Source organism: Sylvia atricapilla, chromosome W (genome assembly GCF_009819655.1).
Source record: "Sylvia atricapilla isolate bSylAtr1 chromosome W, bSylAtr1.pri, whole genome shotgun sequence".
NCBI lineage: Eukaryota > Metazoa > Chordata > Aves > Passeriformes > Sylviidae > Sylvia > Sylvia atricapilla.
The window spans coordinates 2,688,165-2,716,069 of record NC_089173.1 but is presented as its reverse complement, the minus strand read 5'-3'; the positions used below and the strand labels follow the sequence as shown (position 1 = coordinate 2,716,069).

Genomic DNA, 27,905 nt, shown 5'->3' with positions numbered 1-27,905 from the left:
AAATACCTACAGGTAGTAGTTTGTCTGGAACACTTTTTGTATTCCAAGTTATGCACCAACATTGCTACATTTCCCCTTTCTTTTTCTTGCAACGGCCAAACTTTACTGCATTTTCTACTACGTGAGTCACTAATTTTAAAATGCATGGAATAATACAAAGCAACAAAACAGTGACTACTAGTAATAACAAAGCTCCCTTTGTGATATCTTTCAACCATCCAGTGATCCCCCATCCCTTAAACCATTCATCCAACCTCCAGTCATTAGCAGTTAACTTCTTCATGTTATCTTGTAGTTGCTTGAGTTTCCTGTGAATGGATGCATGTGGGAATACACAAGACCAAGAGTAAGACAGACTTAATTAGCATAACTAGTCTGGTGACTAGGATGCCATGGCAAGGACAAACAGAACTTTGAGCTTATGAGAAGATGGGATTAAACCTGCTTAAGGGAAAAGATTCAATCAACCCCCTACGATAAAGATGTTGTAAAATGCATAAGTTGCTTGTATGATCTTTTAACCTAATTATTGTAGTAGAAATTATTAACCTTACTGAAATGGTATATAAGACTTGGAAAACCTCAGTAAAAATCGAATTCTGATCATGAATCAGTCTTCCCGTCTCTCCATCAATCGCCGATAATTGGTGCTCCCTGTGACTGGAGAAGAACCGGCTATCTGACGGCAATCGGCGACACGCCTGGAACTGATTGTGACAGTGAAAGAACTGCATCTGGGCCCACAATCCCTGTACACTGCGATGTGACAGGTGAGCCATGGGAACTAAAAATATGGGACAGGGAATGTCCACCAAGAGAGATGTCTATGAAGCCATGCTACGCCTCCTAAGCAAGCATGGATCTCCCATCCCTAAGAGGGACCTTAAGTCACTTCTACGATGGGTGTCACGCATATTTCCCGATACCACCGGTTCTTCTATTTTTACTCTCTGCTACTGGGACAAGGTTGGTGTAAAACTCTATGACCTGGCTACGCTGCCTGGCCATGAGCCAGAGCTTCACCTGCTCCCTGCTTGGAGGGCGGTCATGGATGCGATTAAAAAGAGGGGGGAAGAGAGGTAACCTGTGAGGCAACCACAGAGACGGTCCCTGCAGCTGTGTTAAACCCTGATTGGCCCAGGTCTCACTCTCCCTCTCCCATCCACACCCCCTCCCCGATGAAAGCCAGGGACAGAGCACAGACGCCACCTGTAGCCTTGCCGCTATCCCACCAGCGACCCCAGAGCAGCCAAACCTTAACTGATTATGCGGACACTGACTCTAGTCTTTCGACCCTGGCCCCAAAAAAGATCTGGACCTATTCCCTCCAAATCTGCATAACAATTGGTTACAGATAAAAAAGAAAGCCCTTAAGGACAGAGACTTTGAAACTGTGGCAGAAATCTTTGTAGCTCCCATGCAACTCGGCCCAGGGGGAGGAATCCACGATGGGAGCCCTTCGGCCACGCAAAAATTAAGGAACTGTGCCATACAGCGACAGAATATGGTTTGGGATCCCCTTACTTCAGTAATTTACTAAGAGCAACCTTCACTACCCACCTGATGACTCCTCATGAGGTTAAATTCTTGGCAAACCTTTTGCTCACCCCAACGCAATATGCAATATTCATGGCACAATGGAAAAAAAAGTCTGGAAAACTTGATTTTAACATATGCAGGGCATGCAACCCAAGCCCTGGCTGCCTTAACTATTGACCAATTGGCTGGTGAGGGGGTGCATACTGATCCTAATGGCCAGGCTGCCTTACCGAGGGAAGCCCTGGAGGGAATCACTGAGGCAGCCAGGTATGCATTTCTCAAAGTGCCTGATGCCAAAACCCCGCAACAATCCTTCATAAATATTAAGCAAGCTCCACAAGAACCCTATGTGCAGTTTGTGGACAGACTGAAACAAACTCTGGAAAGACAAATTGATAATGATCAAGCCAGGGAAGTTATACTACTAAAATTTTCTGTTGAAAATGCTAATGAGGATTGCAAACACATTTTGAAAACTCTGCCCCCAGAGCCAGAGCCTACATTGCTACAAATGATTGAGGCTGGCAATCACCTGGGGACACTGCAGCACACAACAGCAGTTACTTACCAAGCCGTGGGGCAAAGTATAGCCGATGCCTTTGCCGCTTTGAAAATATTGCCCGGAAAGCAGTCAGTTTGTTTTGGCTGCCAAGAGCCCGGGCACATTAAAAAAGACTGCCGAAATGCGCAAAAAGCAAAGACACCGAGTGTATGCCCTGGCTGCCAGAAGGGTCCTCACTTTGCTAATTCCTGTTGCTCTAAATTTTACAAAAATGGCCAGCCTTTGCAGGGAAACTCATCTTGCAGTGCGGGATGGCGATGCATGAAGACACAAGTTCCACAGCCTCCCCAGGCACAGCTGCCAGAACCAACGTTCAGCTTCCAGCCGGCCCTCCCCCTGCCACCCGGACCATTGCAGAACTACGGGCAGCCACTCCAGGAAGTGCCGGGTTGGACATATCAACCAGTAACACAGTAACGTTAACCAACAGCTCTGTATTTTGTCTCCCCACAGGGATTTGTGGTCCTTTACCACCGGGTTACCATGCTTTGCTTTTAAGTAGATCTTCTACCTCAGTGACAGGACTGTTTGTTTTGCCAGGAGTCATTGACTCTGATACAGTTGGGGAAATAAAAATTATGGCTTGGACTCCACAGCCCCCTTGCATGATCCCCGCAGGCAGCAAAATTGCTCAGCTTATACTTTTCCCGGCAGCCCCCTTGTCCACATCCCTGGTAGCTACAACAGAGGGGGGACGGGTTTGGTTCCACAGGGGTACCACAGATTTTCTGGACACAATGTATCACTTCTCAGCGTCCCACATGCCAATGCAAAGTGTCTCTGAAAGGCAAGGAGTTCATTTTAACCGGACTTATTGATACTGGTGAAGACATTAGTCTTATCTCTCGAAGTCAATGGCCTAATTGTTAGCGTAGTAAACACATAATCACAGAATGATTATATGCGGTGCTTTATTGAAGAGCTCTGGGAGTCGGGGTACAGACCCAAATCCAACTCCAACGAGGGCTCAAAAGTTTACAGTCTTATACCCTTTCGTCATGCAACTCTATGTTAATCATTAAGACTCCCATTTTTCTATTGTATACACCCAAGCATGAATTTTGGTAAATATCTTCCCTTGTGATTCTCAAGATTCTGGTTTAAGGTAATAATCACATTCAGCTACCAACAATCGTTACAATTATATCATCTATCATATGATGATTAGGTACAGTTTCACCTAACCTAGTAGAGAGTAGCTTTATTTCTAAGATGCATAGGCCTAAGTACAAATCGTCCTAATCCTCCCTCCCCCCTGATTACCCAGGCAAAGTTATACTTGATTTGGTTAAAACAATAGCATGAAAGCCACATCCTGGTTGCAGTGAAGCTGAGGTTCTATTCCCCAGCTTTGCAGATGCAGAAATCATTTTAATTTTAACCCTATACACCAACATTCTCCCCTTTGAAAGTATTTCACTCTAAATCTACTAAGTGTAAATGCTTTCATTTAATACAGTCCATTCATTTCAGAGTCTATACTGGATGTTCAGCTTCAAATCCGTAATTGGCATGGGCTTCATTGTGAAAGTTATTATGGATCGAAGGTGCTGGAGGTGCAGTCTTGTCTCATGTCAGCGCCTTCATTATTGTTCTATTCCAGGATGTCCTTCTTTGTATTTCTCCTTTTAGGATCCTATAAACTAACCAGATTGCTAGAAATATGATCAGTAAAATTATCAAATTTTCAAGGATAGATTTCACCCATGAATTAATATTCAATCCTAATCCTTTAAAAATTTTGTCTAACCAGGTATTAACTAAATCCTTTTGTTCCTCTTGTACCTCGTTCTATTTGTCTTAACTGGCTAATATCATGTTCTACATCTGTGGTTACATTTGGGATGTGGATACAGCAATGGTCAATTTGTCCTTTTAAATATCCACACACTCCATGTTCTTTCAGGAGTAACATATGTAAAGCCAATCGATTTTGCAAAGTCATTTTGGTAGTGGCTTGTAACTGCATATTGAGTTCACTAAATCCTTCTCATGCAACTCTTGCTAATCTGTTTACCTGACCAGTGATTTTATACAGCATTTCTCTATTCCGGTAACTTGCAACAGGACTAAACAGAGATTCCAGGGCCCACCCGAATTTTACTCTACTAAAGGGTTCTTGCCAGGTGTCATCTTGATTCTGATTATTCAAGACATCTCGTTTTGTTCTTATCTGCAGGAGCTCACAGCTCCCATTAAATGGGGACCTTTTCCAGATTTGGCATAAGGTGGGAAGGCCCAGAGTGATTTCCTTTATCTCCCTGTCTACTGGCAAGTGTGTCATCCACATACCATCACTTGTTGCCCATACAAATTGCCCAGGACTTCGGATTGTACTCTTACCACATCCTACTATGATCCTGGGTGCAATTTTGCCCTGTTTGTGTCTGATTCCTCTGCAAGCACAACCAATTTGCAAGGCTACAGCCAAGGGTGACCATTGTTTTACCTCCAGGTCGTCAGAGGTACAAACATAGATTTTATCACATGCCAACCAATTTACTTTTGCTGTTTCTTTTCTGCTAGCAGTACCAGTGTTTACTATGGCTGAATCTGTTTCATTTTCAGGGCCTTTCCATTTAATGCACCAAGGAGTTCTTGCCATATATTGAAATTTCTGGAATATACCCACGGACCATGCACTGTCCCAGGGTTCTAATTCCTTCCAATCCTTTTCTTCACACTTCCAAACTAATGGGTTTCCTGTCATATTTTCTTTAACCTGTTTACATTTAATTCTTTTGTTCTCTTTTATATTGGGTAATTTTGATGCTTTGATTCCCCAACTTATTTGGTCTCCTGCCGCCTTTGGTATTGGCAGGCAGGCTGTTATTCTAGTGGTGTTTTGCATTTTGGCAAAGTCTTTGACTAATCCAAACATCACATTTTCAGCCTGAATTGTATTAGGAGCTTCTACTACGTGTGTTCCTGTTTGTACCTCTCTCTTCATCTTAGAATGAAGAGCAATTGGTAGGCCCTCGTTCATTCCATATCCCAGTGCAACAGCGATCCCTACTGGTGACATTAAAATACATAAAGTTAACATTAACCCCCAAACGAACATGGTTACTGACACCATTGAAAACAGTTACAGACGTTTCATCTATAGCTTTGTTGGTTCTATAGCTTGCGCAGCCCATGACACAGCTCCACGAGGGACTTTCTTCACTCCCGTGTAGTGTATTCAGGGTTCCACTCCAGCCACTTTGACAGCCGTAAAGGTGGTTAGCAGTACTTGAAGGGGACCAGTCCACCTCTCTTTTAATGGCTCTTCATCCCAGGTCTTGATTTACACCTCATCTCCTGGTTTGATATCGTGGACTGGATTCTCAAGACTCAGTGGTCTGTTCCACAGGAGGGCGCTCCGGAGCTGTGCTAAAGTTTTCCCTAGAGACAACATAATTATACACATCCTGTTTCCCTGTAATGTGTCCATTTGGATTAGGGTCTGGAGATTCATATGGCTTCCCATAAATATCTCATAAGGACTAACTGACTTTCCACTCCTAGGCTTTATCCGAATCCTCAGCAATGCTATTGATAATGCTTGTGGCCACTGCAATTTGGCTTCCTGACATATCCTACTAAGCTGCCTCTTCAATGTCTGGTTCATCCTTTCTACTTGTCCACTTGACTGGGGTCACCATGGGGTATGGAGGTCCCAAGATATTCCCAATAATCTACTCACCTCCTGCACCACCCTGGCCATAAAATGTGGGCCTCTATCTGATGATATCCCTATAGGCACCCCGAACCTGGGAATAATCTCCTGTAGTAACCACTTAACTGTTTCTTTTGCTTGATTGGTGCGACAGGGAAGGGCTTCTGGCCATCCAGAAAATGTGTCAACCCCTACTATCAAATACTTATATCCTCGGGTTCTGGGCAATTTTGCAAAATCTACCTGCCAATAATCTCTTGGTTCTATCCCCACTCGAATTCTTCCTAGCTGTGTCTGTTGTCTGGCCACTGGATTGTTCTTTAAGCAAATCTCACATTTTGACATTACTGATTTTGCCATTGTTTGCATCTGTACCGAGATTATATCTCGTTTCAGTGATTTTACCAATGCCTCTGCACCCCAATGACACTCATTATGTCTTATTTGTAAGATTTCTCTCATTACCAAGGGGGGTACCACTATTTGCCCTTGTGTGGTTACATACCACCCTCCTGCGTTCTTCTGTGCCTTCAGCAGATGTGCCCGTCTGTCATCTTCTATTGTGTATTTTGGCTTGGGAGGTAAATTGAATTGAGAGACATTAAGTTTTGACGGAATCAAGACCATTGTTTTCTGCACTTCCCGTGCCACCTGACAGGCTGTCCAATCTGCTCTTCGATTCCCCTCACAAATTTTAGAGCTGCCTGACTGATGTGCCTTGTAGTGCATGATTGCTACTTGTTCGGGTTTTTGTACTGCGTTTATCAGTTGTAGGACTGCATCTTGATGTTTAATATGTGTCCCTTGGGAGGACAGTAGTCCACTTTCCTTCCATAATGCTCTGTGTACATGCACTACTCCAAAGGCATATTTTGAGTCAGTCCATATGTTGCCTGCTTTCCCCTCACTCAGTTCTAGTGCTCTGGTTAATGCAATCAGCTCTGCCCTCTGGGCAGATGTATTAGGTGGTAATGCTTTTGCTTCCACTACTGTGTTAATTGTGGTTACTGCATATCCAGCATATCTGATTCCATTTTCCTCAAAGCTGCTTCCATCCGTGAAGAGTTCCCATTCTGGTTGCTCCAGAGGAGTATCTTTCAGGTCTGCTCTTGCTGAATAGGTATACTCGATCACTTCTACGCAGTCATGTCCCAGTGGACCCTCCTCAGCTGTAGTACCTAGAAATGAGGCTGGATTCAAAAGGTTAGTTGTTTTTAGTGTCACATCATCCTGCTCGGTCAGGGTTACCTGGAATTTTATCATCCGACTTGGAGAGAGCCAGTGGCCCCCTTTCTGCTCCAGGACTGTGGTTCCCATGTGTGGCACGTAGACATCAATGTGTCTTCCCATTGTGAGCTTCCTGGCTTCTTGTATCAGTAGCACAGTAGCTGCCACTGCCCGCAGACATGAGGGCCACCCAGCACTTACATTGTCAAGTTGTTTGGAAAAGTAACCCACCAGCCTTTTCCAACTTCCCAGTCATTGGGTCAGGACTCCCAGTGCCAGGCGCTGCCTCTCATGTACATACAGCTGAAAGTCTTTAGACAAATCAGGTAACCCTAATGCAGGAGCAGTTGTTAATGCTTCCTTTAATTTCCGGAAGGCCTCCCTTTGTGGTTTGCCCCAGATGAACGGCTGCATCTTCTGGGCCTCATATAAAGGTTTTGCAGTCAGTCCATAGTCCATGATCCACAGGCGACACCACCTGGTCATTCCAAGGAAAATTCGCAGCTCGTGTAGATTCTGGGGCTCTGGAATATCACAAATAGCTTGAACATGATTAGTACCCAGCCTTCTTTGCCCTTGTGAGATTTCACATCCCAGGTAGATAACAGTCTGTTGGGCAATTTGGGCTTTTTCTTTGGACACCTTATATCTTCCCATTCCCAAGGAATTTAAAATCTCAGTCTTTACCTTTATGCAGGTTGCCTCTTCTTCAGTAGCAATCAGACTATCATCTACATATTGGAGCAATAGGTACTGGTCTCTTGGTACTTCTTTGTCAGCTGACTCCCATCAGTAGTCGAGTCCAGGTGAGCTGGGTCTTTCTTCCACTTCCAGGATGTTCCCACTCAAAGGCAAATAGTTTCCTACTATCTTGGTCAAGGGGTATGCAGAAAAAGGCATCTTTTAAATCAGTTAGAGTAAACCATTTGTATATCTCCTTTACAGATGCTAACAATGTATAAGTATTGGCCACCACTGGATGAATATCTTTGGTTATCTCATTTATGCCCCTCAAATCCTGTACGAGTCTATACTCACCATTGGACTTCTTCACTGGGAAAATTGGAGTATTGTATTCTGATTCACATTCTTCTAGAATTTGATATTTTAAGAATTTATCAATAGTCTTTGCTATTCCCTGCCTTGCTTGTGGTTTTATAGGATATTTTTTGATCCGTACGGCATTTGCCCCTTCTTTCAATTCTACATGTACTGGCTGTGCCAATTTAGACTTTCCAGGTACATCCGTTTCCCATACAGAGGGAATCACTGCATCTTCTACCTCCTTAGGAATATTAGGAATTGGCTTCTCTTTTATCATTAAAATATTTCCTGTTTTGGACTCAGGTATCCTCATTACAAGTTCACCATTCTCAAAAGTAATTACCGCCTCAAGTGCCACCCATAAATCATGCCCTAAGAGCGGAGTTGGGGACTCAGGCAAATAAAAGAATTCATGTGTTAAAATATTATTTCCAAAGCTCAAATCTAGGGGTTGCAGGAATGGCCGTGTTTCTTCCCTCCCTGTGGCTCCAATGATTACAGTCAACTTATTCCCAATTTGCCCTTCCATACAGTTCAATACAGAATGTGTATGTAAGAAGGGTAACCTTCTTTCCTTCTAAACACAAAGTCACCTTGGGCTCCTTTAATCCTGGCTTTCCTTCACATAAGACCATAACTCCAGCTACGCTGTCTGCTTGGGGCTGACCATTCTGGCTAAACCGGTTTGGGCACTCTTTTTTTCTAATGACTTTGCAATAAGTGCATTGATTTATTATTAGTTTTTCATGGCTTCTGCCAAAACCACTTCTATTACCTCCCTGACCAGTTCTACTACGTCCTCACCCTTGTCCTTGTAAAACTGCCAGAAGACTCTGTCCCTGTTTCTTAGCAGCCACTTTTTTCTCTATTGTTATTAACTTTAAGCCACCTCAAGTAGTTTGTTCACATTTCTTAACTCTTGCCCCTCCTGCCTTAGGCCAGGCAGGGGCCAATTTTGACTGGGTCCAATGAGATACTCGGGTTACTGGTTTATCTTCACTCCTACTACTATTTGCTCCTTCTGCACCCTCCCCATGTCTCTGTATCACAGCTGCATCTTGGTTATTTCTCGGGGAAGGAAGGAGCAGGGGAAAACAACAGACGAGGGTTCAGGGGGGACAGGAGCAGGTGTCAGCAGGCGAAGGAGATAGCGCTGAGGAGAAGCATATTGGGTAGGTGTAAGTGGGGGAGAGGTAAGAGAATTAGGTGGGGTAAGACCAAGCGAAGTGGAACTCAATGACGAGGGAGGGCGCTGGTGGGAACCGTGGGTCCCACTAACAAATCAGCTTCTAAATCATTCTCCCCCCCTTTTCCCCAAACCTGCACTGAAAACCAAGTGTTCCACACAGCGCTTATCTTAGACACAAGCCAGGCACTGATTGTTTTCAAAGATCATTGTTTTTAACCCACACTCAGCCAGCCACTCTGGCTTTTCCTGTAAATAAAACAAATCACCATGTGTAACTTCATCCAATCTCCCCCCTTTTTTGCAATACTCCATCAGTTGTAATATTAGATTTGGTTCCAAAGATCCATTCTCCAGCCACCTCTGATTATCAGGCAAAACATAACCAGGCCACCATGTATTGCAATAATCAATCAATTTATCTTTCTGTAATTCCTGACCGAAATTTTCATCTTTCCAGTGTGCTACCAAGCACCCCAAAGGAGAAGCGGGTATGGGGGCATTGCCACCCATAACCCCTACTTTTAACCCTTTCAGCTTCTCCATATGTTACAGTACATAACACCACCAATGCCGAACCTGCAGGGCTTTCACCCTGTCTAACGGACGGTGCCTAGGCAATACCAGGAATTCCTTAGCCCAACCACGTGCAGCTTTCGCCGTGTCTGACAGGCAGGCACCAGACCAGACCAGAATAAAGCACCTTATCTCTTCTCCAGGGGACGTTGTGAGCGGTGAGGGGTCCGGCCTTGATGGACTCCCCGAGAATCCCTCTGTGCCAGCTGGAGCGTGATCGGGTCAGGAGGTCCTCGGCAGCGCTCACAGGGTCCCATCTGGGTCGCCAAAATGTTAGCGAGGAAAACGCATAATCACGGATGATTATGAGGTGCTTTATTGAGAGCTCTGGGAGTTGGGGTAGAGACCCAAATCCAACTCCGATGAGGGTCCAAGAAAGTCCCAATATTATACCCCTCCGTTACACAACTCTATGTTATTCATTAAACCTACATTGTTCTATTGTATATACCCAAGCATGAATTTTGGTAAATATCTTCCCTTGTGATTCTCACGATTCTAGTTTGAGATAATAATCATGTTTAGCTACCAAAAATCATTACAATTCGATCATCTATCTTATGATGATTAGGTACAGTTTCACCCGACCTAGTAAAGGATAGCTTTATTTCCAAGTACAAGTCGTCCTAAGCTTTTCCTTCTCCCCCCATCCTGATTACCCAGGCAAAGTTATACTTGATTTGGTTGGAACAATGGAAGCAACATCCTGGTTGCAGTGAAGCTGAGATTCTATTCCTAGCTTTGTGCTCACAGAAATTATTAACCCTATCTTAACATATATACTTTATACATATATTTGTAGCTATGTAGCTTAACATAGTATTCGTAGCTAGCATTTTACCTACTCTATTGGACAGAAAGACAAAATAAATTCCCCAGTGGCTCCAAGGTGGGATTTCAAGGTTAGATTCTCTGGGAAGCCAAGGTTTAAACTAACTCTGCGAGACACATTTTTATAAACAAAGTTTAGTTCCTATCTAAAGGGGAGGAATTCAAAGGGGCTTGAACTAGGGAAGAAATACCTCACCATTTATGCCTCTGTTATAAACAACGTAGCCAAATTAATAATTAAAGCAAATTTTATTGTTTTATCAAAATCAGTTTTGGAAAAGCCACAATCAAAACAGTGCCGAGCCTAGAGTTGACCCTGGGTGAACTCAGATTAAGACTCTATCGCTCCGAATCCCCCTTGGTTCACAAATTCTGCCTTTGCAGGGTCTGTTTTTATACAGCTTTCCGGTTTTACAGGTTTTCTCATTCTTTTGTTGCTCTTGTTCTTCTGGCATGCTCATGTTTTTTCTTTTCTTGCTGCTGGTCTGACAAAAAGTTTTCTGGGAAGAGATGAATACTTGATTCTCCTTACGGGAATCCGTTTTGGGAATGCACGTCTTTGGCAACGAATATTATCTTATCCTAGATGCATATCAGGTGCTTATCACAGGGGCATTGTCAGACCCATCTCCGGAGGCAGCCGATCTTTGCTTGATGCCACCCTCTTTTCTCTAGCAAATCGATTTCTTCCCTTGTTGCTGACTGTGGTTTCACAATTGCTGAAATCTTTAATTCTCAAGCACGAATTATTTTATACTATATATTACATCTCTAGCTGGGGATTTTTGTCAGATATGCTAATTTACTAAATGTATAAAAATTGCATACAAGCTATACTACATGTGCATCTTTAGCGTGGTCTTGGTTTGAAAGACAGATGTGTCAGAGACTGAAATAGTTCATGCCTCAAACACTGATATAAAAGAGGTTTTCCCAATATAACAAAAACTGCATAAAGAAGCTACAACCAGAGAAGATGCCTGACTGGAACTTAGGACTGCAAGTTAAGCTGCCTAGATAACGCTATTGTTCAATCATCCCAGCCTAAGGAAAAAACAAACTAGGCTGAGGGAGAGGAATGCATCCACAAGAAAGCCAAACCCAAGAGAGAATCTTCGCTGACTGAATTTGGCATAAGGGAGATCACAACCCACAGAAGCCAGATTTACATAGACTTCCTCCCAAAATGAGGTGAGAGAGAGGAGGTTTTGGGTGTAACCTCTGGTCAGACCAGAGTGTGGTAACCAAGCTAGCTGAGATGGATAATACTTTAGCCCAGGTAGCTTATGCAGAAACCATAAACCTGAGACCATGGGAGGTGGGATATGGAAATTAGGATGCTAATGGCATCATTCCAAAATAGGTCATGTCTCTCGGTCTAGTTCTCCATCTGTTTGGGACCTCTGACATATAAAGTCATGCCCCTATCCCACTTTCAGGGATTGGACCCTTGCCCCCAAATAACCTTATATATTGTTGTTAGCTATGGCCCTGGGTCTTTGGATGTTGCTCTTCAGACCAAGTCGTCTCTGCATTTTTTTTTTACTACCATTAAAGTTCTATTTTTGGGCAACTCCATCCTTCCTGCTTCTCTATTTTTGTCACACTCCACCCAGTCAGACCAGACCCAGTATCTCAGTGCCGACTGTGATAGCAGTGAACACCCATCCTCTCCTACACAAACTGGACTAGCTGTGGCACCTCCAACCCTGCAGGCCACACCCATGGGACATTCACGTGAGAGGCAGCTGAGGGGGTGTCATAATCTGTCAAAGACCCCCGTCTTGGTTTAGATAGACAGGTATCTGCCAGGGAAGATTGGAGTCTCTCTTGGAATGTAAGTCCTTCCCCCCCTTTTCAAATTATTATAAATTTGCAATTAAAAGGCTGTCAGGCAAAGATTTTTGGGAATAGGTATAGCAGTCCTTTACTAGGGATATAAAACAAAATGTAAATGTTGTAGTACAGAAGAATAAGCAAGCAAACAAACAAGAAATCCTAGAAAACCCTGACAGAGCCAGAAATACAACCTGAGGCCCGGTTGGTCGGGGTGTTGGAAGCTGTCCAAAGTAAACCCTCCTGGAGTGGCAGATGTGGTTCTGTTGGAGTAGAGATGGTCCCGTAGAAAAAGGGTCCAGTAATGGTGAGATGGGTCTGGTCTTCCTCCAGGAATCCGGTAGAAAACTGAACTCCTGGTGACACTGGTGGGTCCTTTTATCTGGGCAAAGATTGTTTGGCTCCTCCTCCCTGAGTAGAGCATCTTAAAATAGTACGATGTAATGTGTCATGTCATTGGTGAGCTTTAATGGTCCATTAACAGAAGATATCCCCATGGGTGTAGTGAAACAATGACCAGAGATCAGCAACACTGACTCATTTGAGCAACACTGACCCACTTGGTTTTTAACAGCTGGCTTCTTATCAGAGAAGGTGGTTAACCTCTCCCCAAACGGGTTTTGGCCACTTCTTTGTTTAAGTTCTCTTAAGTATCCAACACTTGATCTCCTTGGTAACTTCTGGGGAAAAAATTCTTTAGAGTGAAAAAGGGACAAACCTAATCCCCAACAACCCCCTATTGCTACTGTAAAAGGAAGGGGATTGCAAGGGGGGAAGGTACCATCCACATGGTCAACACAGACTGCAGAATTGTATGCCTTAATAAGAGCCTGTGAATTGTGTCAAGGAAAGGTGATAAATGTATTTACAGACTCAAAGTATGCATATGGGGGGGGTACATGAGTTTGGAAAACTGTGAGAGGAAAGAGGTTTGTTAACCTGCAGTGGAAAAACGTTGGCTGATGAAAACTTAAATATTTGCCTATTGGGGGTGGTGAATTTACCAAAAGAAGTGGCAATAATACACTTTGGGTGACACCAGGCAGGGCACTCAGAGGAGACAATAGGTAATTGACTGGAAGATGAAGAGGCTTGGAAAGCAGCACTTATGCCAGAAGTCTCTAAGATCTACCCTTTGTTCCCAGTGGCTCAATGGTCACCAGAGAAACTGTCTTTTCCACCAGAGGAGTTGAAGATCATTAAAAATAATGGGGAAGAGGAAATAACTGGTTTACAAAGGATGGGAAACAGTGGATTCCAAAAGCTTTGGCCCTACAAATATTAAAACAACATTGTAAAGGGAGTAATTTGGGCTCTTGAGGATTGGCAGAAGCCTTCCTCAAGATGCATGCTGCTTTGGGTCTTTTTGTTTTAGTAAAACGAGCTGTTGAGGGGTGCCTGGTTTGTGCTAAAGTTAATAGCTGGACTACAAAGGAGATTACAAGGTGGGGAGGAGGGTGTGACCTTGGGCTGTACATCCTTTCCAACGATGCCAGGTGGATTTTGTTGGAATGCCCTGAGCAGGAAGGCTTAAATATCTTCTGGTAATAGTGTGTCAGCTAACAGGGTGGCTAGAAGCATTCCTGACCACTTCAGCAACTACTGAATCAGTTATTATGGTATTTTTAGAACAAATAATTCCAAGATACGGGATTGTGGAAGCAATAGATAGTGGAATTCATTTTACAGGAAAGATCCTTCAAGGAGTTATGGCTGCTTTAGGAATACAATGGGACCTCCATACCCCCTGCCACCCTCAGAGCTCGGACCGGGTAAAAAGAACGAATGGGGAAATAAAGAAACACCTTTTGATGGTGGTGATAGAAATTAAGATGTCATGGATATGGCTTTTGCCATTAGCTTTGGCAAGAATGAGAGACCCAGAGGAGATATTCAATTACCTCCCTTTTAATTGATGTTTGGGATACTCACCCAGTTAATTCTCAACCTAGTGGGGAGTGGAGATAAGTGATGTGTATTTAAACCAGTATGTGGCCAGAATACTGTCTCTCATGAAGTCTCTTTGACAGGAAGCTCAGCTGGCACAGACCTTACCTTTGGACTTTGCTGTTCATAGCATTCAACCAGGAGATTGGATCCTAATTAAGAACTGGGAAGAAGCACCACTGGTTGTGAAATGGCATGGACCATACTGAGATATTAATTTTAAAGAATTAAGGACTTTAGTTAAAGTAGACGTGGACTTGCTGACGTAGACTTCCCTTTAAGAATAAAGGACTTTAGTTAAACTAGACATTGCTGACGTAGACTCCCCTTTTACATTGAAACTTCCTTTTTTTTAACATAAGCCGGATTTAAGGAACCGATAAATCAGGAGACTTGTCAACTTAATCAATAGACTCCAAGAACACAATGTGATCATAAATCAGATAGTCTTGAGAAAACAGGATCCAGGTGTCACCAACACTAAAAGGTTAAAAAGGCAAAGCGAGGAAGATGCATCTTACTTCATCATTCCGAGACCCCACCCCCTAAAAAGGACCACCGACCCATTTCAAAGAACAAACTACGCATGCTTAATTGCTTTTTGGCTAATTACCATACGAAGCAGGGAATGGGATGGACCAGAGTCATGAATATGCATTTGTGTTTTGGGTATTCAACACTTTTGTACATAAAAAGACCCTGTGAGCATCTGTAAATTGCGCGTGTGTATTTGGGAGCTATCCCTCACGCTGCCCGGCGTCGTAATAAACATACACTTTCTAACTTCAAACTGTTAGAGAGTCTTTGTCCGTCATAGTTGGATATTGGTATTAGAACAATATCCATATTTTTTTAACAAATCAATACCAGGTGTTACTGACTACAGAAACAGCCATCAAGACAGCTGAACACAGGTGGACCCATCATACCCGGGTCAAGGTCTCTAAAGCCCCAGAGATTTGGACTTCTCAGCTGGAAGATAAAGATGGGAAACCTCAGCTAACTCTCTGCAGAGGTGGACCAGATCAGTAGCCCCAGATATTAGTGGGCTAATATGAACTGTCATTATCTACTTTATGCTGTTTCTCTGTATTCACTTGCCACAACTGGTTCAGGGACCAGATGTGGAAAAGTTGGGGAGGGGGGTTCAAGTGTTAATTTTTATCCCATTCCGGGTGCTTAAAAAATTTAACAGTAGCTACCGTTTGTAAAGACAAATTGAGAAATAAGAAGAGGAAGGGTTGATAGGAAAGATGTGTGCTAATATCTTTACAAACAATTCGATAGGTGGGGGTATGGGTGTTAACATCTTTGAAATGGGTCCTAATGTCTCTACCAACTTCAAACCCCAGGTTTGTTACAGAACCCAGAGAGTTTGACTTCTGAAATAGACAAATGGGTCAGTACAAGCCTGAGTTTCTGAACTTTGGAGGAAAATGACAGGTTTAAGGGGGGGAATATGGGGTAAGTGGTTCAAAAAGGCTGTACCTTCCTAATACCTCAGCCAGTGGGGAAAGGAGGAGGGCAACATGTAGCTGGGAGTTTAGGATAAAAGGAGACTGTCCTCTGGGATCTTGAGAAAGACCCCAGGCTTTCTCAACTAGTAAACTCTAACTGCTTTAGTGAACTCTCTCCCTTTATTCGGATAAAGTTGTAGGACTTCTCTGTCTCCTTTGTGGACACTGGCTTTTCCCAGTGTGGATTTTCTGTACATGAGCAATTCTGCACACAAGGAATTACAGAAAATTAAACTATCAAACAGTAGTTACAAATGTGATGCTGCTTGTGAAAAACGAGGTTCACTTTCTTATAAAAATTTATAAGTTTACTAAAAAATAAAAAAATAGACAATTAGGAGACAGAAAGCAAAGTTTCCAGCTGGAGTGCCTCACCAGAAAGCACACCCACTCTTTCAAATCCTTTGTTTTTAAGGATTAACCTTTTACATATGCATTATTGAAACATTCCTTTGAGTTCAGATGTTCCCTTGGTTTTTGACCTCCTCCCAACTCATCCTATTTCACTAAATTTACATTTTATTACTGTTTGTAGATAAATTCTTGTTCATGCCTTTTAGTCCTATGTCTTATTCTTCTGATACCAGGAGATCAATAAATTCCTTCTTGTAGCTTTTGATTCACTGCTATCTTGATCTAGAAAATTCAGGAATGTAGGAGGATCCTCTCCCCTTATCTTCTGGTGATGGTTTGATTCAGTTTGGTCAACTGGTTTGACTGTTTTTTAATGTTACAAAAAAGTTTTTACAACTCAAAAATATGCATTCATCATATTTCTAAGACTGTTAATAATAAAAGAAAATACAGTAAAACTTTCCTACATTATACATATAGCTGTATGAATACAGCTAGAGAGCTGAGCAGGGAGCACTGTTCAGCTCATGGCAGAAATGGATGTGTTAGCATTAGTAGGCCACAAGCCTTGGCAACCAAAAGCAGAAGTTTGAGAAAGAATGCAAGAAACAGTGATGTGCTTGGTACGATATGTGCTTAGCAAGCAGAACATAGATAAGACAGTACTGTTATAAATAACGAGTCCAATTTCAGAAAAGAATGCAAATTTATTGATAAAATTTTGCTAAATAAAATTATATGGAAAAAAAGCCAAAATCAATCGGACAGCATGGATCCCAGGATCGATGCTGGGTGAACCTCAGATCCGACAACATGCCATATCCTCCCTGGCTTACAAATTCTACCCATGCACAGTCTAGTTTTATACAGTTTTTCTTGCTCGAGGCAAAAGTTGCCTCACCCCATTGTCCACTCTGTTGATGTTTCAAATTCATATTTCTTTTCTTTCCCTCTGCTGGTCTGGTCAATGGTTTTCCGGGCAGTGTTGGGGCTCCTGATTAGATTTACCAATGCAGATAAGACCCCAATCAGGTGATGATCACCGAGTTGTTGGCAATCTCATCTCCGGAGAAGGCACATCTTCTGGTGGAAACTCCCTTCTTTTATTTTGCAGATGAACGGGTCTCCTATTCCTGGAAGCAACTTGTAGTTGCACCACATTTTTATTTCAAGGAGGCGGAGGCATTTGATACAGTATATATTTTATACAGGATATCTATCTAAAAGTAACGAATTAATTCTTTAATACTTTTAACAAGTACATACGTGTGTTAGTTTGTACAAGGCATGACTTAAGCAATGTACTTGGCAATGTTACTTGTTATATGTTATAAATGATAAGAAGCCAATTCAAAATAACAGAATTTATTTAGCAAATTTAAAAAAACCAATTAAAAAGCCACAATAAATTCGGACAACATTAATCGAATGCTGGGTGGGCAGAGTGACAGTAACAACGGTACCGTCCAACCTCAGCCCCACACTCTAGGTCCGGTGTAGGGTTTTTTATACGCTTTATTTGTCCTGAGGCTAAATCCATTGAAAGTCCAAATATTCATGTATCTCTTTATTTCTAAGCGAGGTCTTGAAAGGGGTTCCCGTAAGTATGAAAAGACGTTGATAGTCTTCCTGGATCTCGTCTTTGGGGTGCTGATTTGATCATCCTCTGGATCCCCCACCAAGATTGACATCAGATGTCAAGCAGCTGTGAAGTGGAGGCCCATCCTTGATGAATGGGCCATCTCCAGTCCGGCTATGTCATTTCTCTTGCAAATGTTGTGGTTTTGCAGCTTGCACCACAGGTCTTGGAATTTCGGAGATGCCCTGGAGTAGCTTTTTAATAGACCAAATCTTTGATACACGAATTTATCCATTACATTTACCACATTATATAATGAAAAAGTATATAAACTCAGCTAAGCGTACAATAAACGGCTTCATGTGTACAACCCATGGAGTCCATGTCTCTCTGTCAATTGTCGTCATATATCATTCATTTTTATATTTGTGAAAAGCCAACTTTATAATACGCGTTTATAACATGCTCAAAGTGACTAGGAAACTGTACAGGAAATGCAATTCTAAACCTGTTAGGGCTTCATTATGCTAGGAACAATCCTCAGAAGAGAAACCCAAGGGACACTGTTTAACAAAATGGTTTGCCTAAGGTACAGTAATCATTGTAGGGAAACAAGGAAGATGAAATGAGTTTTGGGGTTTTTTTTAAAGTTGTATAAAGGCAATCATGAGGTGCAGATGGATGGATGCTGTTGACAGTGTGGACTTATTTGGACTGATGCTGGCAGGTTGCGGAGCAAGTACAAAGCATGCTTCTAAGCTGCTTTACTTGGCACACGGGAGCCTTATGAGTAGTTATTAGGCAGATAAAGCTATTACATTAAAGCTTCAAGGCAGCTCAGTCACCATATGGCGCCAAATAGGCGCACTAGTGTGTTTTTAAGTCAGGGACAGGGCCATGAGGAAAGTCTCGCACAGGCGGCTCGCAGCTGGGACGAACATCTGGCCCAGGCTAAAGCGAGCAGGGAGGCAGCCCCTAGGGACTAGGGGCGCCCATCTTTTGCCAGGCCCGCCCAGGTGCCGTGAAAGGCGGAGGACAAACCGCGGCAGAGCTTCTGCCCCCGCCTTCTCCGTGAGCCGGGCCCGTCGTGATGCCGCGGCGAGCTGCACAGGCGCTGCAACTACCAGTGTTTGTTATATCCGGCCGGCGTCTTTACTTTCTCTCCGCCCGCCCCCCCCCCCCCCCCCGCCCCCCCCCTTCCCGCCCGCCTGCCCTCTCGAAGCCGCAGCCGTCGCAGCTGTGCGCGCCCTCACTGCCGTCGGTGCGCAGTCCAGCAGCGCCTCCGATATCCCCGGCTGCCCCATGAAGCGATGGCAGTGGCCAACTTCAGCAAGGTTCAGATAGGGATCTACGTGGAGATCAAGCGCAGCGATGGTCAGTGGGGCAGGGGCGGCGGGATGAGGCAGGGGCAGCGGGAGGGGGCCAGTTCGATGAAGTGGCCGAGTGCCGTCGCCCTGGTGCGTGGGGGGGCCGGGGGGGGGCGGGGAGGAGGCTGCCCGCGGGGCCTATTGTGTGCGCAGGGCTGGGAAGTGGCTGGGCCTGGTGCGTGCTGCGGTTGTCAGGGGAGCGCTCGCGCTTGGCGGTGGAGGGCGGTTGCATGGGGCGTGAGCGGCGGCGACTACCGCTGGGGGCGGGGAGGCCGCAGCAGGCCGGGGAGGCGACGGGGGGGGGGGGGGGGGGGCGCGGCGGTGGGTTAAGGGGCTGAAATGGCCGGGAGAAGGGGGGTGCAAGGGGGATGAAGCAAAGATGGAAGGGGCTCATGGGGGAGGAGAAAACGGGACAAGTTTGGGGTGAGCTATGAGACGTGCGGGGTGGCTGTGGATGGGGTTGAGGTGATTTGGGGGAAAGAGGGATGTGGGTGTGAGGAAAGCATAGGGAGGTTTTGGCGGATAGGTGGGAAGGGATGAGGTAATGGAAGGAGGAAAGGCTTTCAATGCAAAGAAATGACTTCTTGTTTGTTTTGGCGTTTGAGTCGTGTTCTGAAAAAAATGACAACAGTCTCCTCTGACAGAAATGCCTTTAGATGCTTTCATCATTTGACAAAAATGCTTGGTATTATTATTCCAGTTGTTCCTTATGATTAAAATACACGAAGAGTATTTGCTATTTATGCCCATGAATTGTTTTTTCTCTGTTGGGGATTCAGTGTTTCTCATCTTGCCCAGTATCTCTTGATGGGAGGATGTATGTTGCTGACTAAAAATACACATGAATAAAGTAAGTATGTATGTTAGGTTTAGAGTACTAATTTATCATATTTGTCCGTAATGAGAACTGAAATGGGAACTTCACTGACTGAATCAATGACAAGTCATTTGTGACTTCAGGTCTTCAATTTGAGTAGGAATATGTAATCTGTTGTAGAGCTTTCAGAGAAGAAAGCTGACTTGTTCTTCACACTGGACTGCAACAAACAGAAGGGAAGGAATGCCTCTGTGAGATCTATGACACCTACTAAACAGGGGTGGAGTTCTGCTGGGATTTTCGGGAAAGTCTTCTTTTTTTTTTTCTTTTTTTCTTTTTTCTTTTTTCCTTTTTTTCTTTTTCCCTCCTCTCCTGGATTCAGGAGCTTGCTAAAGAATAAGCAGATGTTTTTAAGGGAAGAAAGACCTGGAGGTCAAAGGCATTGAAGTTAGCATGGTCATAAGACAGGAAACGAGCATCCAGCAAGCTTTATGCAGCTTGTCTTCTCATGTCCCATACTGCAGTTCAACCCTACAACAAAAGAACAGTTGGTGTTCCCTGGACACTATATTAGACCTAAGCCCTTAATTTGTGCTTAATGGCTTGTGTCACGTGAAGGATCTGATTGGTCTGGCAGTTATTTACATAACTCCTGCAGATCTCTGTCTGAGGTTTCAGAAAACCTCACTGTAGCAACTTGTAAAACTTTTTCTGAGGCTTATGTGAACTAATAAATGTTGCTGTTTGTTTTTTATGACTTTGGAAAATAAGGCATAAGAAAACTTTGCTTGTTCCCCCCCTCCCTTCCCCTGGTTTCTGCTGTCTGTAATGTCATAAGTGAGGACAATAACTCTTGAACATAACAATCCTTATTTTCAGCACTGTTAATGGTTTACATATTTTGCTGTATCACTTACATATGTGATGTAGCACATTAAATATATTATGCATCAGTAATATAGTAGGGAGATGCCTTCACAGCAGTTGCTGAAACTATAGATTTTTGAGGATTTGTATTAATTTGGCCCTTGTGAACAACTAGACTGCACTGTCATATCAGAGTTAGTGAGTCCTGGTTATTGTGAGGTTTGCTTATTTTTCATTGGGACCGGAGGTGGAGATGAACCATTATGACTCCGGATACTCCTCTGTTCTGTCATTCTCTTTCCTGTGAACTGTAGGAGGAACTGTCCTAGGTATGTGGAGGGGAGCATTTTAAGAAATATATCAAAGGACAGACAGCACTAGATTGCATTTAAGTTGCACTGCTTTTCAGGAGGTAGGTTTCTGACCTGAACTGTGGTTGCACAGGCAATGGAGATTGATCCATCTGCTTCTGACAGGGAGTCTTGTTGCCTGTCAGCTGTGTTGTTTCTACAGACTCTTCCATCCAGTGTGGCCAATTGTCATGGTTTAACCCCAGCCAGCCACCAATCCCCATGCAGCCACTCGCTCACTCTCTCCCCAGTAGGATCAGGGGGAGAATTGTAAGGGTAAAAGTGAGAGAACTCATGGGTTGAGATAAAGACAGTTTAATAGGAAAAGTAAAAGCCACACACACAGGCAAACCAAGGAATTAATTCACCACTTCCCATGAGCAGGCAGGTGTTCAGCCATCTCCAGGAAAGCAGGAATACATCACATGTAGCGGTTATTTGGAAGACAAATGCCGTAATTTCAAATGTCCCCCTCCTCCTCCTTCTTTCCCTCACTGTATATACTGAGCATGATGTCATATGGTCTGGAATATCCCTTTGGTCACTTGGGGTCAGCTGTCCCAGCTGTCTCCTTCCAACCTCCCATGCACCCCCCAGCCCCTTCCCCAGCATGGCAGTACAAAAAGCAGCAAAGATCTTGGCTCTGTGTAAGCCCTGCTCAGGAATTAAAAAAAAAACATTTATATTATCAACCCTGTGTTTAGCACAAGTCCAAAACATAGCCCCATACCAGCCACTGGGAAGAAAACCAACTCTACCCCAGCCAAAACCAACACAGCAATGGGGTTTTTTTTCTCTAATTTAATACATTAATTGATGATTTGATTCACTAAAGGCAGTAGAAAACTTTTGGATGTGCTAGTTTTCTACAGGATTAGTGAGCTCAAATGACTCAGAGGGATCTGCGACCTCAACACTATCAGTGTATAGGAAATGCATGGACAAGGTGAAGGTGAAAAGTATGATCTTGTTCAGTAACTGTGAGCTACCTGAATCTGCTCTACCCAAAACTACATTCTAGGTAGAATCAGGGCTGTGTATCATATCAACTATCCTAGGATGAAAGCATGATAAAACCATTTAAAAAACTTTTGGAGAAAACAGTGTGTTGGTCTGGGCTTTTTTTCATATTGCCTTGTCTGTATGAAGTCCTTTTTTAAAACTAAAATTGTTTTGAGATGTAAGTATAATAATTCTTAAAAAAATTCTTATTTACCTGTTTATTTACTGAATCCAGAGAAGAATAAAGTTTCAGTATCTTAGCTGAGTCATTTGAAAAAGTATGGATTTTTTCTCATCTCCCCACCAGTTATGCTAAACACTTTTTCTGAACACAGAGCTTGATTAATTTCAGGTAACTTTATTTTTCTTTAAATAAAAAGAAAGACTAACAGAATAGCACTTTTTTTGGTGAAACACCACTGTTAAAAGTAATACTTTTTCATTACAACAAAATTGCAGACATGTAGAACACAATGAATGTGACCAGAACATTATGGAAAGAAGTAACATATTCTGTAATTTTTGGCAAGTTCTCATTAGTTTTAAGTGTTTCATGAGGGATTTCTTATAGGACGGAATAGAAAGTAGATGTTGTATATTAGAACTTGTGGCCAAAACCACATGAAAGCCAGTGTTTGGATAAACCTCTACATTTTCAAGGATTGATGCTGCAGAGCTGCTTTCTGTGTCTGTTTTTTCTCAGTGTGTAAACATTGGTATAAATATTGTTTAGAGTTTCAGATAATATTTTCAGTTATAATTAGAATAACTAGTTAGGCTAATGTAATGTTAGAGCATATTAAGTCAGCTAGTTTGGCTTTTTATAATAATTTTTGATACTGAAATTTACTACTTATTTCAGCATAATTTATATATACTGCGTGAAAGATGCCTTGGTAATATGTCTTGGACACAGGAAAGAACTTGTTCATTTTAGGTGATGAATTGCTAAGAATGGACTGCATTTCAAGTCTTCTTGAAAATTGTGCCTTATCAGATGGAAGCTTAGGGAAGTAGAGGTGTGGCCAGAAGGTACCCATGAGACATGCTGTAATGGTGTTTCCTCCTGCCCAGAAGATGATCCTTGTTGAGGTCTAAATATGGGCATTTGTTTGTTGATGAATTCCCTTTACTCAAATAATAGCCCCCTGCTTTATGTGTGAACTTACACCTGTATCTTGACTTCTTGTGCAGTATTCAGTTAATGATGACAAAGACCTATATAACTGCCTGGAGAAATAATATCTCACTTTTTTTTTTCCCCATAAATTCAGTCTTTTGCTGAAATAGGATACATTTCTTATGCACTGCAGTCCTTTAGTAGGCGGATTAGTGTTTTTCCTTTATTTTTTTAGTACAATTGTGTTCTGTCCATTTCTTCCTCAGGCTGTTTCTGTTTTCTCTGTCTTTGCAGATCTGAAATACTACCTAGGATAGAGAAATTAATGATATGTTTTCTCATTTGAAAAGCAGGGGGAAAATACATTTCTGGTCTCACTCTGTCAGAATTAATGTAACAGGCATGAGGAGAACGAATGTTCTTGTAATTGGAAGAGTGACTAAAGATTTGACAGAACTTCCAGGAATGAAAGAATGGTGAATTTTTAGGGATTAACTTTCAAATAGTGTAAAAAAGAAAAATCATGAGCTTGTGCCCATTTTTTTAAATAATACAAGAACAGGAGAGCTGTCAGTGTTTGAAATAGAAAACTTAAAACTGATAAAGGAGAATAAACTAGGTACAGCTAGCACATGTAGCTTGTTAACAGAGGAGATGGAAGCTAGGAGCAAAGCAGAATTTTAAGAAGGATGTTGATGTGGATGGTAGGAATATCTAGTTTTACACAAAAAATTCAAAAGAAAACCACCAGCAACTGTAAAAGGCGATTTCTGTTTTCCCCGAGTCTGTAGTTTAAATAATCTCTAAATGATGGAAAGTAAAAAGAAGTCTTGCATGTAGCTGAGTTATTTCGTAATTGTCTACTTAAGAATTTTCTTTACTTGTCTCTGAAGCAGCTGGAATTGTTTACTGTCAAAGATTATCTAGTCCAAAAACCTACTGGAAGCTCCTTTCTCCTTAGACTTGCCCAAATATCATTACAACTGTTTCACCTTCAAACATGAACAAGACTAAATTTTTGTAATGTAACACCATTCAGGTTTGGGTAGTCACCTTTTTTTACAAGCTCTTGAGGATATATTTAAATGGTAATATGCCTTTACTGTTTCCTTTTGTGATATACATCTATTTCTTCCTTGTTATTAAGATGTTTTGTTTTTTGGGTTTCTTTTGTTACCACACGTAAATAATTTTACTCAATTATCTAATCCCTAAGTAAGCCTGTGTTGGTTTCGAACGGCCTGGTTTTTGGTAGCAGGGGGGCCATGGAGGTGGCTTCTGTAAGAAGCTGCTAGAAGCTTCCACCATGTATGGCAGAGCCAATCCCTGATAGCTCTGAAGATGGACATGCCACTGGCCAAGGCTGGGCCAATTAGAGATGGTGGTAGTGCCTCTGTGAAAACATATTTAAGAAGAAAATCAAACCAGCGTGGGGGTGCAGGTTTTTTTCTTAGCTGGAGAAGAGGAGGAGGTGAGAACATGCGAGGGAAACAACATGGTGACACCAAGGTCAGCAAAGAGGGAGGGAAGGGGAGGAGGTGCTCCAGGCACTGGAACCAAGATTCCTCTGGAGGCCATGGTGATGACCATGGTAAAGCAGGCTGTCCCCCTGCAGCTCATGGGGATACACAAGGAATGCAGAGATCCACCTGCAGCCCATGGTGGAGGACCTCATGCCGGAGCATATGGATGCCTGGAGGAGGCTGTGATCCAGTGGAAGACCTGGTGGAGAGAGGGGGTCCGTGCTTCCAGGCTGGAGCAGCCTGTCCTTGGAGAACTGCACCCTGTGGAATAGTGACACAAGCTGCAGCAGTTTTGGGAGGACTGTCTGCCCATGGGAGGGACTCACGTTGAAGCAGTTTAGGAGGACTGCTGCTTTGTGAGAGTGGACCCATGTTGGAGAAGTTCATGGAGAACTGTCTCCCATGGGAGGGACCCCATGGTCTTACAGGGGAAGGACTCCTCTCCCTGAGCAGTGGAAGAAAACCTTGGGTGATGAACTGACCAAACCCCCACGCCCTGTCTCCTGTGCTGTCGGTGGGAAGGAGGGAAGGGTTGGGGGGGGGAAAAGGTGTTCTAAGGGCTTATTTTACTTCTAATTGTCCTCCTCTGATTTTCTTAGTAATAAGTTCACTTTGTGCTTCTAAGTTGAGCCAGTTTTATCCTTGAAGTGTTTTTTTCCCAGTCCTTATCTCAACTCATGAACCCTTTGTTTAATTTTTTTTTCTCTCCTCTGCCCAGCTGTATCAGGGGAGGGTGAGTGAGCAGCTTTTCATGGGTGCCTGGCATTTGGCCACTGTCAAACCATGACAAAGCCATATGGACACAATGTGTCTTTGTCCTTCCATAGTGGCTATATCACATGCAGGGTTTCAAATTTACTTTTGCTGGTTGGTCTAATGGATCCAACATTTAGGCCTACTTATCCAGTGTAGGTTCTCATATTGTTACATCCAGAGTTTCTGGGGATTGTTGGAAGAGGATTTGTTAAATTTTCTGTGTCCTTTTTCAAATAACTTTTTAAGTGTTTGGCTTTTGTTATGCAGTAATTATATTTTCACTGTGTAGAGGTTTAAGGCAGATTTGGGAGGAAACCTTCTAGAGGGGCCCTCCCTCCCCTCCCCCAACCGGTTCGGAAAAAAAAACAACACCTCCTCAGAGAGAAGTGGAAAGAACCCTGTTTATTAAACAGGCAAAGCACTCCCCACCACAATAAATTGGACAATACCTGATGACAAGAACTTGATGCCACTCTGGAGAGATGACAGATTTAGAAAAGAAGTCCCTCCTGGAGGTGGTTGCTCTGTCTCAGTCCCTCTGGTGCTGGGAAACGTTGTGCAGGATGGATCTTGGTGGATTCCAGGTGCAAGTCCCCCACGGCGCTCCCCCAGGTCCTCAGTCCAGAGAGATTTTAACAGTTCCCAGGGAAGGCAAAAATAAAAAAGAGGAAAAAAACAGGAAAGAAAAAAGAAAATAAAAACCAGGAGGAGAAGAAAAAAAGCGAAGCTTCTCCCCCCCTCTGCTAGCTACACGCTAACTAACTACTTAAAAAAAATGGACAAAAAAAAAGACCTCTCCATCCCATGCCATGTGTTGCTGACTCTGACTCTCAAGGCCAGCTGGCAGAGGAGAGTTTCTGAAAACAAACTGCCTCTCCCTGCTCCCAGATCCATCACAAACCCAACAGATGATTGGGGATACAAACATCATCCTAGGACATTCCACCCCTTATCCCTATATCGTCAACATGCGACCAAAACCGACATATATTCTTCATCATTCATTTATCCACATAAAACTTCAATTCGTTCCCCCTACAAAAATGCAAGTAATACCCATCATGTCATCATGCATTATCCACCATGTACAACCTGGTCCCTGAGCAAAGACAACCCCATGAATGGGTTTGTCTGTACTTGAGGCAGACTTGATCCACACTGGCTTCCCTAACAAACCTCTGACATGCACCACGGGGACTTTATCTCTGTCTATTGTATGCAGAGGCTCAGCCTGGGCAGGGCCTGCTCTGTTGGTGGAGCCTCAGGTGTTGACCAACCAGGTGACCTTTACCAAATGCTGCTCCCAATGTTTGAAAGATCCCTCACCCAGTGCTTTAAACTGGGTTTTTAACAGTGTATTGTGCCTCTCCACTTTGCCTGCAGCTGGTGCATGGTAGGGGATATGGTACACCCACTCAATGCCATGTTCTCTACCCGGTGTTGATAAGGCTGTTCTTGAAATGAGTCCCATTGTCTGACTCAATCCTCTCAGGGGTACCATGTCTCCACAGGACTCGCTTCTCAAGGCTTAGGATGGTGTTCTGAGCAGTAGTGTGAGGCACAGGATAGGTGTCCAGCCACCCTGTGGTGGCTTCCACCATTGTGAGCACGTAGCGCTTGCCTTGGCGTGTCTGGAGAGTAGTGTGATATAATCAATCTGCCAGCCCTCCCCATACTTATATTTGGACCACTGCCCACCATACCATAGGGGCTTCATTCACTTGGTCTGTTTGATAGCAACACATATCTCACAGTCATGGATAACCTGAGAAATACTGTCCAAGGTTAGATCCACCCCTCGGTCTCGTTCCCACTTATAGGTGGCATCTCTACCTTGATGGCCTGAGGCATCATGGCTCCATCGAGCTAGGAATAACTCTCCCTTGTGTTCCCAATCTAAATCAATCTTTGACACCTTTATCTTTGCAGCTTGATCTACCTGCTCATTGTTTTGATGCTCCTCATTAGCTCTACTCTTGGGGATATGGGCATCTATGTGGCAGACTTTCACAGGTAGTCTTTCTACCCTGGTAGCAATGTCTTTCTACTCTTCAGCAGCCAAAATTGGTTTTCCTCTACGCTGCCAATTAGCCTCTTTCCACCTCTCTAGCCATCCCCACAGAGCATTGGCTACCATCCATGAATCAGTATAGAGGTAGAGCTTTGGCCACTTCTCTCTTTCAGCAATGTCCAGGGCCAATTGAACGGCTTTGAGTTCTGCAAGTTGGCTTGATCCACCATCTC

General features: G+C 43.3%; 1 protein-coding gene and 1 long non-coding RNA gene across 2 annotated transcripts in view; one reads left to right on the top strand and one right to left on the bottom strand.

Moving 5' to 3' along the window:
- LOC136373345 (uncharacterized) overlaps window positions 1–27,905 on the bottom strand; it is a 253,545-nt gene that overhangs the window by 62,657 nt on the left and 162,983 nt on the right. The window lies entirely within an intron of this gene.
- Window positions 19,108–27,905, top strand: part of LOC136373324 (kinesin-like protein KIF2A) — a 178,589-nt gene continuing 169,791 nt past the window's right edge. The window contains 1 exon segment of the mRNA XM_066338219.1: window positions 19,108–19,233. Coding sequence (XP_066194316.1) covers window positions 19,170–19,233 — 64 coding nt within the window. The 5' untranslated portion in view covers window positions 19,108–19,169.